The 18,333-nt window shown below is 41.1% G+C and overlaps 1 protein-coding gene across 1 annotated transcript in view; it reads right to left on the reverse strand.

Moving 5' to 3' along the window:
- LOC132835750 (collagen alpha-1(XIX) chain-like) overlaps positions 1-18,333 on the reverse strand; it is a 178,982-nt gene that overhangs the window by 89,130 nt on the left and 71,519 nt on the right. Inside the window, exons 14-20 of the mRNA XM_060854846.1 lie at positions 15,368-15,457; positions 15,211-15,255; positions 13,983-14,060; positions 13,574-13,609; positions 12,797-12,841; positions 12,654-12,707; positions 4,361-4,402 (exon numbers count right to left, since the gene is read on the reverse strand). Coding sequence (XP_060710829.1) covers positions 4,361-4,402; positions 12,654-12,707; positions 12,797-12,841; positions 13,574-13,609; positions 13,983-14,060; positions 15,211-15,255; positions 15,368-15,457 — 390 coding nt within the window. The remainder of the gene's footprint in view (positions 1-4,360; positions 4,403-12,653; positions 12,708-12,796; positions 12,842-13,573; positions 13,610-13,982; positions 14,061-15,210; positions 15,256-15,367; positions 15,458-18,333) is intronic.

Here is an 18,333-nt window from a genome sequence, read left to right on the forward strand (position 1 = left end):
AAAGGAGCAATCACTTTATTGGGAGTTTTCAACACACATCCCTATAACAACAGAGATACAGAGGAGCAGATTGGGAGGCAGATTTTGGAAAGGTGCAGAAGTAACAGCGTTGTTGTGATGGGTGACTTCAACTTCCCTAATATTGATGGGAACTTCCTTAGTGCAAATAGTTTGGATGGAGCAGTTTGTCAGGTGTGTCCAGAAAGGATTCCTGATTCAATATGTAGCTAGGCTGACTAGAGGGAAGGCCATATTGGATTTGGTGCATGGCAATGACCCAGTTCGATGTCAGATCTCTCGGTGGGAGAGCATTTCAGTTACTAGTAGTGTACCGCAAAGATCTGTTTTGAGTCCACTGCTGTTTGTCATTTTTATAAACCAACTGGATGAGGGTGTAAAGGATTAGATTAGATTAGACTTACAGTGTGGAAACAGGCCCTTCGGCCCAACAAGTCCACACCGACCCGCCGAAGCGCAACCCACCCATACCCCTACATTTACCCCTTACCTAACACTACGGGCAATTTAGCTTGGCCAATTCACCTGACCCGCACATCTTTGTGACTGTGGGAGGAAACCGGAGCACCCGGAGGAAACCCACGCAGACACGGGGAGAACGTGCAAACTCCACACAGTCAGTCGCCTGAGTCGGGAATTGAACCCGGGTCTACAGGCGCTGTGAGGCAGCAGTGCTAACCACTGTGCCACCGTGCCGCCCATGGGTTAGTAAGTTTCCGGATGATTCTAAGGTTGGTAGAGTTGTGGATAGTGCAGAAGGATGTTGTAGGTTACAGAGGGACATAGATAAGCTGTAGAGCTGGTCTGAGAAGTGGCAAATGGAGTTTAATGTGGAAAGGTGTGAGGTGATTCACTTTGGAAGGAGCAACAGGAATAAAGAGTGCTGGGCCAATGGTAAGATTCTTGATAGTGTAGATACACAGAGGGATCTTGGTGTCCATGCGCATAGACCCGGAAAGTTGCCACCCAGATTGATAGGGCTGTTACGAAGGTATACGATGTGTTAGCTTTTATTAGTAGAGGAATTGAGTTTCAGAACCATGAGATCATGCTACAGCTGTACAAAACTCTGGTGCAGCCACACCTGGAGTCTTGCATACAGTTCTGGTTGCCACCTTATAGGAAGGATGTGGAAGCTTTGGAAAGGTTTCAGAGGAGATTTACTAGGATGTTACCTGGTATGGAGGAAAAGTTTTATGAGAAAAGGCTGAGGGACTTGAGGCTGTTTACATTAGAGAGAAGGTTGAGAGGTGACTTAATTGAGACATATAATCAGAGGGTTAGATAGGGTGGACAGTGAGAGCCTTTTTCCTTGATAGTTAGCATGAGGGGGCATAGCTTTAAATTGAGGGGTGATAGATATAGGACAGATACCAGAAGTAGTTTCTTTACTCAGAGGGTAGTAGGGCATGGAACGCACCGCCTGAAACAGTAGTAGACTCGCCAACGCTAGGGGCTTTTAAATGGTCATTGGGCAGAGATATGGACAAAAATGGAATAGTGTAGGTTAGATGGGCTTCAGATTGGTTTCACAGCTTGGCGCAACATCTAGGGCTGAAGGGTCTGCACTGCATTGTAATGTTCTATGCTTTATGTTCTATAACTTCCTGATCTTTACTATACTCATGGAGAGGGATAGGAGCAGATGATATGAGAAAGTATTTATGAGGTGGGGAAATTAAATTGCTATTAGGCAGAAACTGTGGAGCATAAATTGGGAGCAGATATTCTCAGAGAAGTGAATAACTGAAATGAGGAGATTATTTAGAGAGCACTTGTTGTGAGTGCTGCGTTGGTTTGTCCCACTGAGGCAAGAAAGGGATGGTAGGGTGAAGGAACCTTGTATGGCAAGAGATGTGGAACTTCCAGTCAAGAGGAAGATGGTAGATTACTTAAAGTTGAGGAAGCAAAGAGCAAACAGGACTCTAAAGAGTTATAAGGTAGCTAGGAAGGAACCGCAGAATGGACTTAGGAGAGCTAGAAGGGGGCATGAAAAGATCTTGGTGGGTAGGATTAAGGATAAACCTAAGGCATTCTACACTTCTGTGAGGAACAAGAAAATAGCCAGAATGAAGGTAGGGATGATCAGGAATAGTGGAGGGAACTTGTGCCGGAAGTCGGAGGAGGTAGGAGGTAGTGACAGGGATCTTGTCATTTGTGAGGACAGAGTGAAACAGGTTGTATGCTTGAGCAGGTTGATGTTAAGAAGGAAGATGTGCTGGAAATTTTGAAAAGCATGAGGATAGATAAGGTCCCTGGACCAGATAGGATCTACCCAAGGTTACTATGGGAAGTGAGGTAAGAGATTGCTGCACCTTTGGCAATGATTTTTGCATCCTCACTGTCTACTGGAGTAGTACCAGATGATTGGATGGTGGCAAATGTTATTCCCTTGTTCAAAAAAGGGAATAGGGATAACCTGGGAAATATAAACCAGTCAGTCTTATGTTGGTGGTGGACAAATTATTGGAGAGGATTATGAGAGACAGTATTTATGGTTATTTGGAAAAGCATAGCTTGATTAGAGACAGTCAGCATGGCTTTGCGAGGGGCAGCTCAGCCTCACAATCCTTATTCAATTCTTTGAGGATGTGACAAAACACGTGGATGAAGATAGAGCAGTGGATGTGGTGTGTATGGATTTTAGCAAGGCATTTGATCAGGTTCCCCATTGGAGGCTCATTCAGAAAGTAAGGAGGCATGGGATACAGGGAAATTTGGCTGTCTGGATACAGAATTGGCTGGCCCATAGAAGATGAAGCTTGGTAGTAGATGGAAAGTATTCAGGCTGGAGCTTGGTGACCAGTGGTGTTCCGCAGAGATCTGGTCTGGGATCTTTGCTCTTTGTAATTTTTATAAATGACTTGGATGAGGAAGTGAAAGGATGGGTTAGTGAGTTTCCCAACATCATGATGGTGGGTGAAGTTGTGGATCATGTGGAGGACTGTTGAAAGTTGTAACCAGACATTGACAAGATGTAGGTTGGGCTGAGAACTGGAGTTCAACATTCAAAAGTGTGAAGTGATGCATTTTGAAAGGTTGAATTTGAATGCAGATTACAGGGTTAAAGTCAGGATTCTTGGCAGTGTGGAGAAACAGAGGGATCTTGGATCCATGTCTATCCAGCCCTCAAAGCTGTCATCCAAGTTGATAGGGTTTTTAAGAAGATGGATATGTGTTGGAGAATTGAGTTTAAGAGCCACGAGGTAATGTTGGAGCTCTGTAGAGCCCTGGTTTGACCATACTTGGAATATTTTGTTCAGTTCTGGTTGCCTTATTATAGGAAGGATGTGGAAGCTTTAGGGAGGGTGCAGAGGAGATTTACCAGGATGCTGCCTGAACTGGAGACATGTCTTATGAAGAAAGTTTGAGGGTGCTAGGGCTTCTCTCATTGGATCAAAGAAGGATGGAAGGTGACTTGATAGAGGTGTATAAGATGATGAGTGGATAGCCAGAGACTTCTTCCCAGGGTGGAAGTGGCTATCATAAAGGGGCATAATTTTAAGGTGATTGGAGGAAGGTTTAGGGGAGATGTTAGAGGCAGGTTCTTTAAATAGAGAGTGGTGGGTGCGTGGAATGCACTGCCAGCAGTGGTAGTAGAGTGAGATACAGTAGGGATATTTAAATGACTTTTGGTTAGGCATATGGATGATAGTAAAATGTGGGGTATATACGTTAGTTTGATCTTAAAGTAGGATAAAAGATCAACACAATATCATGGGCCAAAGGGCCTGTATTGTGCTGTACTTATCTATGTTCTATGGTCAAGTATAAGAATACCCAAATGCCTTTGAACATCAACATTTACTAGAAACACACATTTTAAGAAACATTCTGCTTTTCTGTTATTATGGACCAAAATGAATAATTTTTCATCTTCCCCATGTAATACTCCATATATCATCTCGTTGTCTATTCATTGGACCTAATAATATTTCTTTTCAATCTTTCTGGGTTTCTCATTGTTTACATTCTGCCCTGCTTTTTTTATCATGAGCAAAATTAGGCACATTAATTGATGTCACTTCATCCAAATTGCAATGATGATTGTAAAAGACATTGACTTTTGGCGCCCTTTACACATCATAGCCAGCTAACTTGAAAATGCCCATGTATGCCCACTATCTGATTCCTGTCCATGAACCAATCCTCTATCTACGAGAAGATATTTTATCCTCAACTCCATGAGCTCTTATCTATTAACCATTTATGTGATATCTTTATTGAATATTGTCTGGAAAACCAGGTGAACTACATCTACTTAATAGTAGAAGTCTGAAGACTCGCCTTTCTGTGTCTTTGCCCAGTATTTTAGATCACTGCAGACATATTGCTTACTTACCTTTAGCAAGGCACCTATGTCTCCCATAAGAGGCAGAGCAGACTGAAATAAAACAGAAACACTTGGAAAAGTGAGAACAACCATCAGGAGGACAGAAACCCCAGTGATATGCCAATTCTCCAAATACAATTGTGGACATCTCAGCATACACTCAATAAGATAATACTACACTGTATTTCTATACACTAAGAATGAAACAGATTTACAATTTTATGTTCTCCACATGCAAATAGCAATATTATGAATTGTGGCCTGATGATCGTATGGGCCATTGAGCAGTTGTTGTGAATGTCCAATGTCTTAGAACAAAGAATAATACAGCACAAAAACAGACCATTTGACCATCCCAGCCTGTGCTGACATATTTTGACCATCCATACTAAAACTGTCTTTACTTACAAGATCTGTATCACTCCATTCCCTTCCTGTTCATTTTTTCATCGAGGTGTTTCTTGAACACTGTTACCGTGTCTGCTTCCATCATCTCTTCTGATAACGTGTTCCAGGCACTCACCATCCTTTGTGTCAAAAACATGCCTTGCACAGTTCTTTTAAATTTCCCTCCCTGTACCTTGAACCTGTATCCTCTTTAAATTGATCCCTCCAACCTGGGAAAAAAGCCTTATACTTTCCACTCTCTCCATGCCATCTTATAAACTTGTATCAGATTGCCCTCAACCTCCTGAGTTCCAGTGCAAACAAACCCATACTATCCAACCTTTCTTCATAGCTAAAATTCCCCATACCTGGCAACATCCTGGTAAGTCTAATCTGTACCCTCTCCAAAGCATCTTCTGGTAGTGTGGTGACCAGAACTGTATACAACATTACAAGTGTAGTTTAAAAATATCCAGTAAAGCTGCAGTATAACTTGCCTATCCTTACATTCAATGCCTCTCCTAATGAAGGCAAGCATTCCATAGACCTTTTTTGCTACCTTATTTACCTTTGCTACCACCTTCAGTAAACTGTGGACCTGTACATCCAGATCCCTCTGCATTTCAATACTCCTAAGGGTTCTGCCATTCATTGTTGTGATGATGCTGTTTTTTTTCAAAAGCGGTTCCTAAAATCAGAGATGCTGAAATGTCTGGGCAAGAGCTTGTTTGACAATATCAGGTGGCTGGTCAGTTCTTCCAGTTCAGGCATTTTCTAGTTTCTTTTAATTGTAACAGTAAGAAGCAGCTGCGTGGAGAAAGGTTCCAAGCTTCAGCAGATGTTCCTGACTGTCTTTCCCTTTGAAATTTCTTTGCAAGTTGTTTTCTCCTATCCATTAGAACCTGAGTTTGAATTTATGTTTTGCCAAGGAGTGTGTTTATGGGATGTTGCGGGAATTGGAACAGCTGCTTGGTTAAGTTGCTATATGAAGTCAGTTAAGTTTTCAAATAGTTAACTTTATTCTAAATCCTGTTTTCTTTTGTTCTTGTTTTAACCATAGTGTTTAAATAAATTCTGTTTGCTTAAAGCCAAATGGTTTGACCAGCTGTGTCACTCCTGGAATATCCACTTCACATCTCCCTTTGAAATAAGAAAAAAGTTAGCATCTGGGCTAAAATGTTTTTAAAACATTCTTAAAATGTTTTGATGGGGTCTGACCTGGTCCATTATACAGTACTTGACCACCTGTATTTGACTTTCCAAAATGCATCATCTCACATTTGTCTGGATTTAATTCCATTTGTCATTTTTCTGCCCATGCTTCCAACTGATCTATATCCTGCTGTATCTTGTGACAACCTCCTCACTATTCTCAACTCCACCAATCCTTGCATCATCTGCACACTTACTAATCAGACAAGCTATATTTTCCTCCAATCATTTCTGTAGACCATGAAAAGTAAGGGTCCTAGCACTGATCCCTGTGGAACACCACCAGTCACAACCCTTCATTCTGAAAAGCATCTCTCTACTGCTACCCTCTGTCTTCTAAGACTAAGCCTGTTCTGCATCCATTTTGTTAGCTTACCCTGATACCATGTGACTTCATCTTTTGTACCAGTCTACCTTGTCAAAGGCTTTACTAAAGTTCATGTTGACAACATCAACCGCTTTTCCCTCAACAATCATTTTTATCACTGCCTCAAGAAACTCGATCAATATGATAAGGCATGACCTCTCTTGCACAAAACCATGCTGTCTATCACTTAAGTCCATTTGCTTCTCAACGTATATTTTGTCCTTGAGAATCTTTACCAATAATTTCTCTACCACTGACGTGAGGTTGCAGACCTGAAAGTTCCTGGATTATCTCTGCTACCCTTCTTAAACAATGAGACAACATTGGCTATTCTCCAGTCCTCTGGGACCTCACCTGTGGCCAAAGAGGATACAAAAATGTTTGTCAATGCTCCAGCAATTTGTTCTCTTGCCTCCCTCAATATTCTGGGACAGATCGCATCAAGGCCCAGGGACTTATCTACCTTAATACTTTTTAAGACGGACAACACCCCTTCCTTTTTAATAGCAACTTGGCTTAGACGTTCGACTCTCCCTTCCCTGAGACCATCTGACACAAATTCCTTCTCTTTGGTGAATCCTGGCACAAAGTGTTCATTTAGGACCTCACCTACCTCTTCTGGCTCCAGAAAAAGATTCTCTCTTTTCTCCTTGAGTGGGCCAATCCTTTCCGTGGCTACCTCTTGCTTTTTATATATGTATAAGAAGTCTTGGGATTCTCCTTAATTCTGTTCGCTAATGACTTTTCATGATCCCCTTTAGCCCTTCCAATTCCTTGTTTAAGTTCTTTCCTCCTTTCTTTATATACTTCAAGGGCTTCATTGATTCTCATCCTTCTCGACCTTATGTATGCTTCCAGTTGCTTTTTGACCAAGGTCATAACACTCCTCATCATCCAAAGTTCACGTACCTTGCCATACCTATCCTTCATTCTCGCAGGAATGTGCTGCTCCTGAACTCTTATCAACTGCTGTTTGAAACACTCCCACATATCTGATGTAGATTTACCCTCAAACTGTTGCCTCCAATCAAAATTCTCCAGTTCCTGCTTAATGTTGTAGTTTGTCTTCCCCCAATTTAACATCTTCACTTGAGGATGGCTGTTTTCCTTATCCATCCAACCGTAAAATTTACCATATTATGGTCACTACACACAAAATGCTCCCCGTACTGAAATTTCACTCATTTCCCAAAACCAGGTCCAGTACAATCTCTTCCCTGGTTGGATTATTTACAGACTGTGTCAAGAAATCCTCCCGAAATGGTCCTTACAAATTTTGCCCCATCCAAACCCCTAGCATAAATTGAGACCCAGGACAATAACCCTGCTGTTTTTATATCTTTCCAAAATGTACATATTCTCCCCATTATCTCTTGCTCACTGTTGGGAAGTCTATAGTATACTCCCAGTATTGGGATTTCATCTTTCCTATTCCTGAGTTCTACCCATACTGCCTCGCTGCACGAATCCTCTGATACATCCTTCCCCAGTACAGCTGTGAGATACTCCTTTACCAGTAACGCAGCTCCCCCACCCCATTTACATCCCTTTCTATCATACCTGAAACATTTAAATCCTGGGGCATTTAGCTGCCAGTCTTGTCCCTCTTTTAGCCAAGTCACCCTATTCACAATAATATCATTGTTCCAAGTACTAACCAAGCTCTAAGTTCATCTCCCTTGCCTATTATACTTCTTTCATTGAAACACATGCATTTCGGACCACCTCCCCTGCTCTTTTCAGCAGCATTTTGCTGCCTGTTCTTGTTCTTAGTCACGTTTGCCTTGATTCCTATCTCTCCCACAAGCTCTGCATTTACTGCCCTACTCCTCTGGTTCCCATCCCCTTGCCATACTGGTTTAAACCCGCCCAACCACTCTAGCAAGTACCCCCTCAACCACCCTGCCAAAGGACAGCAGTTCCAGTCCTGCCAAGGCTTACCCCCTCTAGTTTGTACAGGTTCTACCTCCCCTAGAACTGGTTCTGATGTCCCACGAATCTGAAACCCTCCCCATCTTTTCAACCACATGTTCCTCCTATATATCCTACTGTTTCTACTCTGACTAGCTTGTGGTACTGGTAATATCTACCTTTGAGTTCCTACATTTCAACTTTCTTCCTAGTTCTCTACGTTCTGCATTTAGGACCTCATCGCTTTTTTTTAAACTTACGTCTTTCATGCCAAATTATAGCATAACCACTGGCTGTTCGCCCTCCCCCCCAGAATGCCCTGCAGCCACTCCAAGACATCCATCACCCAAGCACTAGGGAGGCAATACACCATCCTGGACTCTTGTTTGCAGCCACAAAAATGCCTATCTATTCCCCTTACAATTGAATCCCCCGTAAGTATAGCATTTCTATAGCTATTTCTCCCTCCCTCTGCAGCAGAGCCAACCATGGCGCCATGAATTTAGCTGCTGCTATTATCCTCTGAGAGTCCATTCCCCTCAACAGTATCCAAAACTGTATATCCGCTTTGCAGGGGAATAGCCACATGAGATCCCTGCACTGCCTGCTTAGCCCTTTCTGCTCTACCGGTTGGTCACCCATTCCCTTCCTGCCTGTGGATTCTGAGTCTACGGTATGACTACCTTTCTGTATGTTTTATCCATCTTTCTCTACCTCGCGAAAGCTCCACGATATCCCCAGATGCCGCTCCAACTGCAAAATTCAGGCTTCTATGAGCTTCAGTTTGTGATACTTCTTGCACACATGCAGAACCCTGGTACTGGAAATGCGCCCAGCTTCCCACATTGAGCAAGCATGCTGGGTGCCAGTTTTCACTAAAATAGTAATTAAGATGTAATTTGCCTATCATGAACCAAATCTATACAGCAAAGAAAAGATTACACGAAATGATATTGTTATCTTTGCTTTATAAACAACCTGAAAGCATTAAATTATCCAGTGTCTTTCATGCCATTGTGACAATAGTTGCTATACTTGTTGAGTCTGCAACAACGGCTGTGTTATAGGCAAGCTAATCATTATATCAATCACTATAAAATGCCAATGTTAAAGTGGCCAAAACACATGATCGGAAATTCATAAGCAATCTGATGCACAGCAGTCTGACAACACAAGGTGACCATGAAACCTAACAACTTGTTTAGAAAATCCATATTGTTACTAATATTCTTTGAGAAAAAGACTCTGTGATCGTCTCTCTATGCTGCTTGACAAGTGATTGCAATTTTCACTTTGTGCTTGACCTGAATGCCTTCAAAGGTAGCTAAGGACAGGAAACTGGGAAATGATTTCTTTTCCAATCCTGATGGCAGCTTGATTGAAAGTTCAACAGTTTCTACTGTAAATGTCAACAGCACCTTTTAGACTATAAGACCATAAGGTATAGGAGCAGAATTAGGCCATTCAGTGCATTGTGCTTGCTTTGCTATTTGATCATGGCTGATATATTTCTCAACCCTATTCTCTTGCCTTCTCTCCATGACCTTTGATCCGCTTCCTAATCAAAAACCTATTGATCTCTTCTTTAAATACACTCAATGACTTTGCCTCTATAGCCCTCTGTGGCAATTCAGTTCCACAGATTCACTATCCTCTGGCTGAGTTTTTCTTTATCTTAATTCTCAAGAGTTGCCCCTTGACTGTACCCTCGGGTCCTAGCCTTTCCTACTAATGGAAACATCTTCTGCATATTCACTCTATCCAAGTTTCTTAGTACTCTGTAAGTTACAATGAAACCCTTTCTCATCTTTCTAAACTCCATTAAGTGCAAACCTAGAGTTCTCGACTGTTCCTCATATGAAAAGCTCTTCATATCTGGGATTATTCTTATCAACTTCCTTTGCCCCCCTTCAATGCCAGCATATCCTTCCTTAAATATGGGACCCCAACTGCTCACAATATTCCAAGTATGGTCTGACCAGAGCCTTATACAGCCTCAGCAATACATCTTTGCTCTTGTACTTAGCTATCTTGAAATGAGTACTAACATTGTATCTGCCTTTTTAACTGCTAATTGAACCTGCATTTTAACTGTAAGAGAATCCTGAACTAGGACTCATAAAATGCTTTGTGCTTCAGATTTCTGAAACATTTTTCTCATTTAGAAAAAAGTTCACATTTCCATTCTTCCTACGAAAGTGTATAACCTCACACTTTCTCACCCTATATTCTATTTGCCAATTCTTTGCCCATTCTTCTAACCTTTTCAAGCCCTTCTGTGATGATGCTCTCACTTTACAAAGGTTATTTTTTCCTGGGTGTTTTGAAGAGAGATTGTAAAGGCAGAGGTGTTGAAGTGGCTATGGGAGGTGGCCTAAACCAATAACTTAAAAGGCCTGTAGAATTTTTTTAAAAACAGTTTAAAGTGGAAGGGGAGTGGCCAATTCTTCCAGATCAGGCCACCTAGTCGTTTTTTTAGCTGGAGAAGGGAGAAGTTGTTTGGGTCCCAAAAGAGTTGAAGCTTTAGTAGATGATTCTGAATTTTCTCTAAGATCTCTCTTGTGGTTGAATTTATCTTTTTGCCAAAGGGTGTGTTGATGGAATGTTGCTATAATCGAACAGTTAATTGGTAATAGGTACTGCATCTATCATTTAGCTAAGTTTTCCAAAAGTTAAGGTAAACTAAATTCCTCTTTCTTTTGTTTGTATTTTAACTATACTTTTTAAATGCATTGTGTTTTGCTTAATGTTGAGTGGTTTGACCAGTTACATCACATCCGGAACACCCACTTCACGTCTACCTTTGAAATAAGAAAAAAAATTAGGATCTATGCTACCATCTTAAAATATTTTGAAGAGGTCTGGTCTGGTCCATAAGCCTCCCACTTCCTCAATACTACCTGTCCCTCTACCTATCTTTGCATCATTTGTAAGCTTAGCAAACATGGTCTCAGTTCCTACACCCAGATCATTAATATATAACATGAATAGTCCCGGTACTGATCCCTGCAGATCTCCATCAATCACCAAATGCCATCTTGAAAAAATCCCTTTATCCCCACTCTCAAACTTCTGCTCGTCAACCAATCCTATATCCATCCCAGTACATTTTCCCTAATATCACAGACTTATTGTATTTAACAGCTCCATGGATGGCTCCTTGTTAAAGGCCTTCTGGAAATCCAAATAGATCACATCCACTTGGTCTCCTTTGTCTAACATGCTCATTACTTCCTCCAAGCATTTAGATACAAAGTCTGTTTTGAACAGCAACGAGAATTAGTTACGCCAATAATTTGGCTGATAAATTTCCATCACCTATCTGAAAATTTAACACAAAAGAACTATGGATGCTGTGAATCAGAAACAAAAACAGAAATTGCCGGGAAAGCTCAGAAGAGAAATCAAAGTTAACTTTCGGGTTGAGTGACTCTTCCTTAGAACTAAGGATCACTCGAGCTGAAATGTTAACTCTAATTTCTCTCTACAGATACTGCCAAACCTGCTGAGCTTTTCCAGAAATTTCCGTTTTCTTTGTTGAAATGTAATTCTTTCAGTTTTGTTGTGAATTAGCTTAGATCCCAACCCTCAACAGGCTGTCTGATGTTTCACAAACTATTTAGAATATGGATACTTAACTCCAAGGTCTAGGCGAAACTCCCTCAGTGCTGGTTTTTATATTGACTAACCAATATGAGAACATTGCAGAATCATTTTACAGCCTCTCATCTCAATATGATTTCAATACATTGCCTATATTTATTACAAGGAATATGTAAGAGGTGCTAAATCATGTGCAGCCTTCGACATACTGTGAATATCGGTCTGGAATCAAGAAGGATATCAAACTGAAATAGTCCTACCCACTCTGCTCCATGTACCTCTATGAGTCACAAATGTGTTGGGTTGCTGATGTAGCCAGAATGGCTGACACTTGCTTACCAAAGTGAAGCCTGGGTGGAGAACTTGGTTCTGTGGTATTCTGGTGTTGACTGAGGAAAATGCTCCAAGTATACACAGAGAGCTTATTTTAGGAGTTTTGATATTGACTGTAAGTTGGGAGATCTGCACCCCAAAATCTCTGTGCCTGACATCATCAAATCAAAAAAATGGTTCTACCTCCTTTGAAAACAAGTATATATCAAAAGCAAGGAGAAAATACGAGGGGAAGGAATCCTAATTCAGCAATAGTCCAAAACTCAAATGCATGCTGTATCCTGTCCTAATGGTAACAGAACCTAATGGGCACAGGTGGGTCTCAGTAGGCACTTATATGCCCAGAAGAAACCCATGAAAAACACAGATGGAGAACATGGTCATTTTCACCTGAAGGACAAATGGAAATAAATGATATGCTCTCCTGTCTTTATGACAGAAGCTGTACAATGGCTTCTCGAGTGTAATAAAAAAAAAGCTTTTACTTACTGGCTCCCCAGGTGGTCCTGGTTGGCCTGGCATTCCATTGCTCCCAGGAATACCCTGCAATAAAACCAAAGATGAAATCAGAGAACTCAGAACCTTGCCACCATTTACCACAGTGCAGAGACTGATGGGTATATTGTACTTACATTAACACCTGGCCTTCCTAAAGCTCCTGGCAAACCTCGTGGACCCTGAATTGAGAGAATAAAAAAACTGTTCAACACTCTAAAACCTGTTTATTGCTCTCCTTACTAAACAGTCATTTCAGAGAGCAATTAAGAGTCAACCAATTTGCAGGGCCAAACCAAGATGGCAGATTTCCTCTCCTGAAGGCTACTAGTAATGGGTTTCTCAACAATCTGACTTTGTTTCATGCTCACTATTAATGAGACTATTATTTTATTCCAGATTTACTAACTGAATTTAAATGTCCCCCAGATGCTGTTATGGGAATTGAACTCAGTACTCCAGTGTATTAGTCCAGGCCTCTGGATTACTCATCCAGTAATATTAGCAATATGTTACTTCTCCCCTCACAATCTCAGAGACATCAAAGATTTTGTGAAAACTTTGTGAATGTTAAGGGGGAATCTCATTGGACTGATCAACTCTCAAAACATTTGTTCAAACCAGAATGTTGGACTGCAGGCCATAAGTTTAGATATGTGTGTTAGGGAAAGGAACTTCCTTCTGAAAAGCTGCCAAGTGTTTTGAATAACCTGTTCAGAAAAGCAACTGAACAAAAACAGAGCAGGCCACAGTTACATAACATGATAGAAAAGGTGTAACACAGATATGTTTCAGGAGACAAAAATGACCTTTACTAATGTCCAACATTCACTGTATCTCAACTGATGAGATTCAAGGCAACAACTTTTGTATTGTATTTATTTAATCTTCATTGTTATTCAAAAAATTCTTACCCTTACGCCTGGCTCTCCAGAAGGACCTCGTGGACCCTATGAAAAGGTGAAGAAAAATAGCCGTTTAAACTTGTCCCAATTTTAATTCATCTCTTTCAATCAATTTATAATATTTCCTAACATGTATTTCTAGACTTGCAGTTCTTACAAGGGTGTTGTTCCCACAATGTTAGGAAAGAGACTCCAGCTTGTGGTGCTGACAATAACAATTGAGCAATCATCTATGTACTTGTTGGGATGGTGACAGACTTTGCAGAAAACCTGGAGACAATGGTGTTTCCAATGCTATTGAAATTCTTCTGATTCTTTTCTCAATGGTAGAGATATTAGGGGGCTAGAGGTAGTGCCAAGCTAATGGTGCTAAAGAAAATAAAGTGTCAGAAGTCCTACTAGAATTTTGTTTACTTACTGGGGGCCCGAGGCGGCCAACTCCAGGTGGTCCTTTCTCACCTTTTGGACCTTGAAGACCCGGGAATCCACGCTCCCCCTAATAAAACAAATCCTAGTGTTATCAAGATAAACTGTGGAAGCATTATTCTTAGTAACTACACAGCTGTGGAGTAAAATGGAAATGTTATCAAAATTTGGTCATTGGCACCTTTGATTTATTCATGGGCATTCCTTCTCAAATTTCACATGAAAGCAATACAACCGCAGAGGATTAAGTGATTGCCGTGTCAAAACTTTCAGTACGCATGAATCTTAATCAGCGTAGTTCAGTCACGTAATGACCAATGATAAAGTACATTTCTAAATGGAAGTAATGATGTTAGGTCCCTTTGAAAACACCAAACTTGCCTTTTACCCATGCACATAGGTAGGAACATGATGAGAACTGCCTTCATTAGCCTGGGATAGGTTAGAATGCAACATTCCTGCTAGGGTGGTTTGTATCACTGCCTTAGTCATCACTCCTCAGTGACTGGATGACCTGATAAACTGACATCCCAAGACCCGGGCATTGGCAGTTTGGGACTCTGTAGTAAGGAGTGTCAGGAAGCATTGGGTAAGAGAGATCCAGAGAAATATTCCCCAACACCTTGTCCAGAGAACTTTAATGAGACCAGCACATTACATAGCCTGTTTGTCCTCTGGGATCATTGAATCATCCTTTATTTTCATTGTCACATACTTCCTTTACCTATTTAAGCAATGTATCATATCTAAACTGCTGCTTCTAAACTCAATAAACTGTCATAAAATTGCTAGAAATCATTGACTGTCTGTATTACATAACCAGAATCATGAACCACTAAAACCAACAGGGAAATGATTGCGATCTAGGAGGCTTTTTGATTATTCTGTCCATTTTGTTCTCATGATTGTAATAACTGTACTTTTTAATCTAAGATAAAATAATGGATACCTTTATCTGTTATTTTTTCTCCATGATAATTTGTTTAACTTCTCACTATTCCTCTGGGTTGCATACTCCTCTCCAGCTCACAGCACATTTTGTTTTCATACGTCACTGAACTTGGAGGATAGGCCTGTTGATAAATGTCCCTCTCATTTCTGCTTCCTTCCTCAGATGTACAATTGACATAACTGAAGGTTCATTCGCAATTGCTTATCAAAGCTTAGAATTACCATGGTTTGATTGTACAACATTGATTAATAAGTCAGTTTACTCTTACCTTAGATCCCCGTGATCCTCGTGTTCCAGGTGGACCAACTGGCCCCTAATTGAAACAAGAAGACAACAGTTAAAGGGTTAAAATAGAAACTATTTGATTTATCAGAATGGATATGTTTTCATTTCTTCATCTCCTCTTTCTCCATAATGATACAAACCTCTTTTCCCTGTATTCCTCTTCCTGCAGGTCCAGGGTCACCCTTGGCTCCTTTCTCCCCAGGCGGTCCGAAACCATCCCCAGAATCTCCCTGTAACCATAACAACAGTTTACATAAATGCAGATCTTCAGACTTACACTGTCAAAGCTAAAAACTGTACTCAGCAGCAATAGAGCCATGAATCTGGGATTAATCTAAGGAAGAAGTAGGCAAATGAATAAAGAAGTCCAAGTGGAACTCTTTCTTTACAACGGTGATTATTCAAAAGGGAAGATTTTCACCTGGAACTCAGCAGAGCAGAATGATGAATAATCCTCACAGTTACCTTTGGAAAAAAATAACTTTCATTTGTATAGCTCCTTTCACTTATTCATATAACATTACATTAGAAAGAATGCAGAAAAGAATTACTAAGATGCAACCTAGACTGGAAGGTTTGAGTTATTAGGAGAGATTGGATAGGCTGGGACTTCTTTTCCCTGAAGCATGGGAGATTGAGGGGTGACCTTATTGAGATTTATAAAATCATGACAGGCATAGATAAGGTAGATAGCTGACAACCTTTCACAGGGTAGGGGAGTCTAAAACTAGAGGGCATAGGTTTTAGGTACAAAGACAGAGGGTCTAGACAAGTAGCTTTTTCACATAGAGGGTGGTGAGTGTCTGTAATGGGCTGCCAAAGGTAATGGTGGAAGTGAGTACAATTTTGTCATTTAAGAAACATTTAGACAGGTACTTGGATGAAATAGGTATGGAGGGATATGGACTAAACACAGGGAAATGGGACCAGTTCAATTGTGAAAAATGGGTGGCATGGGCAAGTTTGATCAAAGGCCTGCTTCCATGCTATATACCTTTATGACATCCTCAATGTCCCACAGTCATTTCTAGACAAATAACTTTGGCAATGGCTTTTGTTTGGCCGGGAAACCCGACTACCAATAGCAGCATCCCAAAATACAAAAATGTAATCAATAGCCATTTTATTTGTTATGGTGGATTCAGTTTAGGGATTCAGGTTGACTCAAATCTTACTTTACTAAAGAAAAGCAGTGTCCCATGGGTACTTTTTTTGTCAATAGAGTGAGTAAAATTAATGGAGAGGGTGTTCTCCTGTGCTGAGGTCTATTAGCTGGCTGGTGGTGGGGCATCTGCTTATCACCCTGCAGGAAGTGGGTGGGGGTAGGGGTAGGGGTGTTCCTTGCAAGGGGGATGACAGGAGGAGAGTTCGGGAAGGGGGAATGGAGATGCAGTGATGTCCACTACCCTCTACCATTTGCCTACCCAAGGTCCAAGTAAGGTAACCTATCAGACATCCCAAACCCCCTCCACCCCATCCCTCTTCCCATTGTGGCTAGGGGAGAAAGCAACAATTCATTCAGCACTTAAATGCAAGGGATTAGGTCAAACATAATGGGTTGTGGGGGGAGGGGGGTTGGTTTGGGGGGCATCTGAATGATTGTTACTACAGACTGACTGTGTTTCAGTGTCCGCTTCAAGTATTTACATTCATGGGAGCACTGTTGTGTTTTCAACATTGGTAGCTTTTAAATAAATATACCAGGCATCAGAGATACAATATAAAGTACAGTAAACTCCCTGTTATCCAGCATGTATGGGGAATAGGATGTGCCAGTTACATGAGAAATACTCTTATAGTAACCCAGTACAACATGTCCCTGGAATAAAAAACCTTAAATTTAAATCTCACAAAGGTAGTGCAATTTATTCACTGGATTCTGAAAACTCTGATAGCACTTCACCAGCTTGTAGTTGCATCTCAAGCAGCAGCTGATGTCCAGAGCTCAGTAGATGGGGATTAAGTTCCTCTTGGATAAATTTCTTATGTCTGTCTGCTGCATCATTCTCTCATGTGTGATAATGTTACAGTTTTAAGAGGTGTATTTTATCTTTTTTTTTATTAGATTCCCTACAGTATGGAAACAGGCCATGTGGCCCAACAAGTCCACACCAACCATCCGAAGAATAAACCATCCAGACCCATTTTCCTTCACTTACCCCTGACTAATGCAGTTATTTTTATGGAGAAAGGTTAAGACAAAGGTACTGGGCAGTCTGCTCCAAAGCCAATAAAGTAAATAGCTTGAGAGGCCTGAGAGTTGTTTTAAAGTGGGAACAATAAAAGCAGCCTGAATGGGTGGGGTCAGGCTACCACGGAACCAGGATTCTTAGTTTTAGTTTTTCAGTTGTTGTTGCTAGGGATTTGAAGCTGGATGCGGAAGCTGCTTTTCCTCTCTCTGTTACAGCTAAAAGCTGAATTCTCTTTTGTTGCTAGAATTACATGTGAAATTACATCTGAATTTGCCTATGCCAAAGGTGTATTTATGTGATGCTGTTATATCCAACACACCCGCTTCTACGGATTACCTAAAGTACACAAATCAGCGCACCCCCTCAAACCCAAAGTCTCATTAACTGGAACACCTACATGCAGACTAGCCAAGGAACCCCACAAAAAACTGGAATATCTATTAGAAGACTCATGCCACTCCATTCACGCCACCCAAGAATTCATGAACACCATCAAAGACACAAAGATTGAAGAGGACTGACTGCACCACTAGAGGAACCAAGGACACAAACTCCAGACAGTACCAACTTCATCAGCAAGCCAAAATGCCTCACCAACCACTTCACATTCAATGCCTGTGGACGCTCCCTGAAAAAAAAAGTTCCTTGGATGCTGCCTGAAAAAAAGGTTTGCCGATGATACGAAGTTAGGTGGACAGGCAGGTAGTACTGAGGAAGTGGGGAGGCTACAGAAGGATTTAGACAGGTTGGGAGAGTGGTCCAGGAAATGGCTGATGGAATTTAACGTGAGCAAGTGCGAGGTCTTGCACTTTGGCAAAAAGAATAAAAGCATAGACTACTTTCTAAATGGTGAGAAAATTAGTAAAGCCAAAGCACAAAGGGATCTGGGAGTGCTAGTCAAGGATTCTTTAAAG

This window comes from Hemiscyllium ocellatum, chromosome 3, assembly GCF_020745735.1.
Source record: "Hemiscyllium ocellatum isolate sHemOce1 chromosome 3, sHemOce1.pat.X.cur, whole genome shotgun sequence".
NCBI lineage: Eukaryota > Metazoa > Chordata > Chondrichthyes > Orectolobiformes > Hemiscylliidae > Hemiscyllium > Hemiscyllium ocellatum.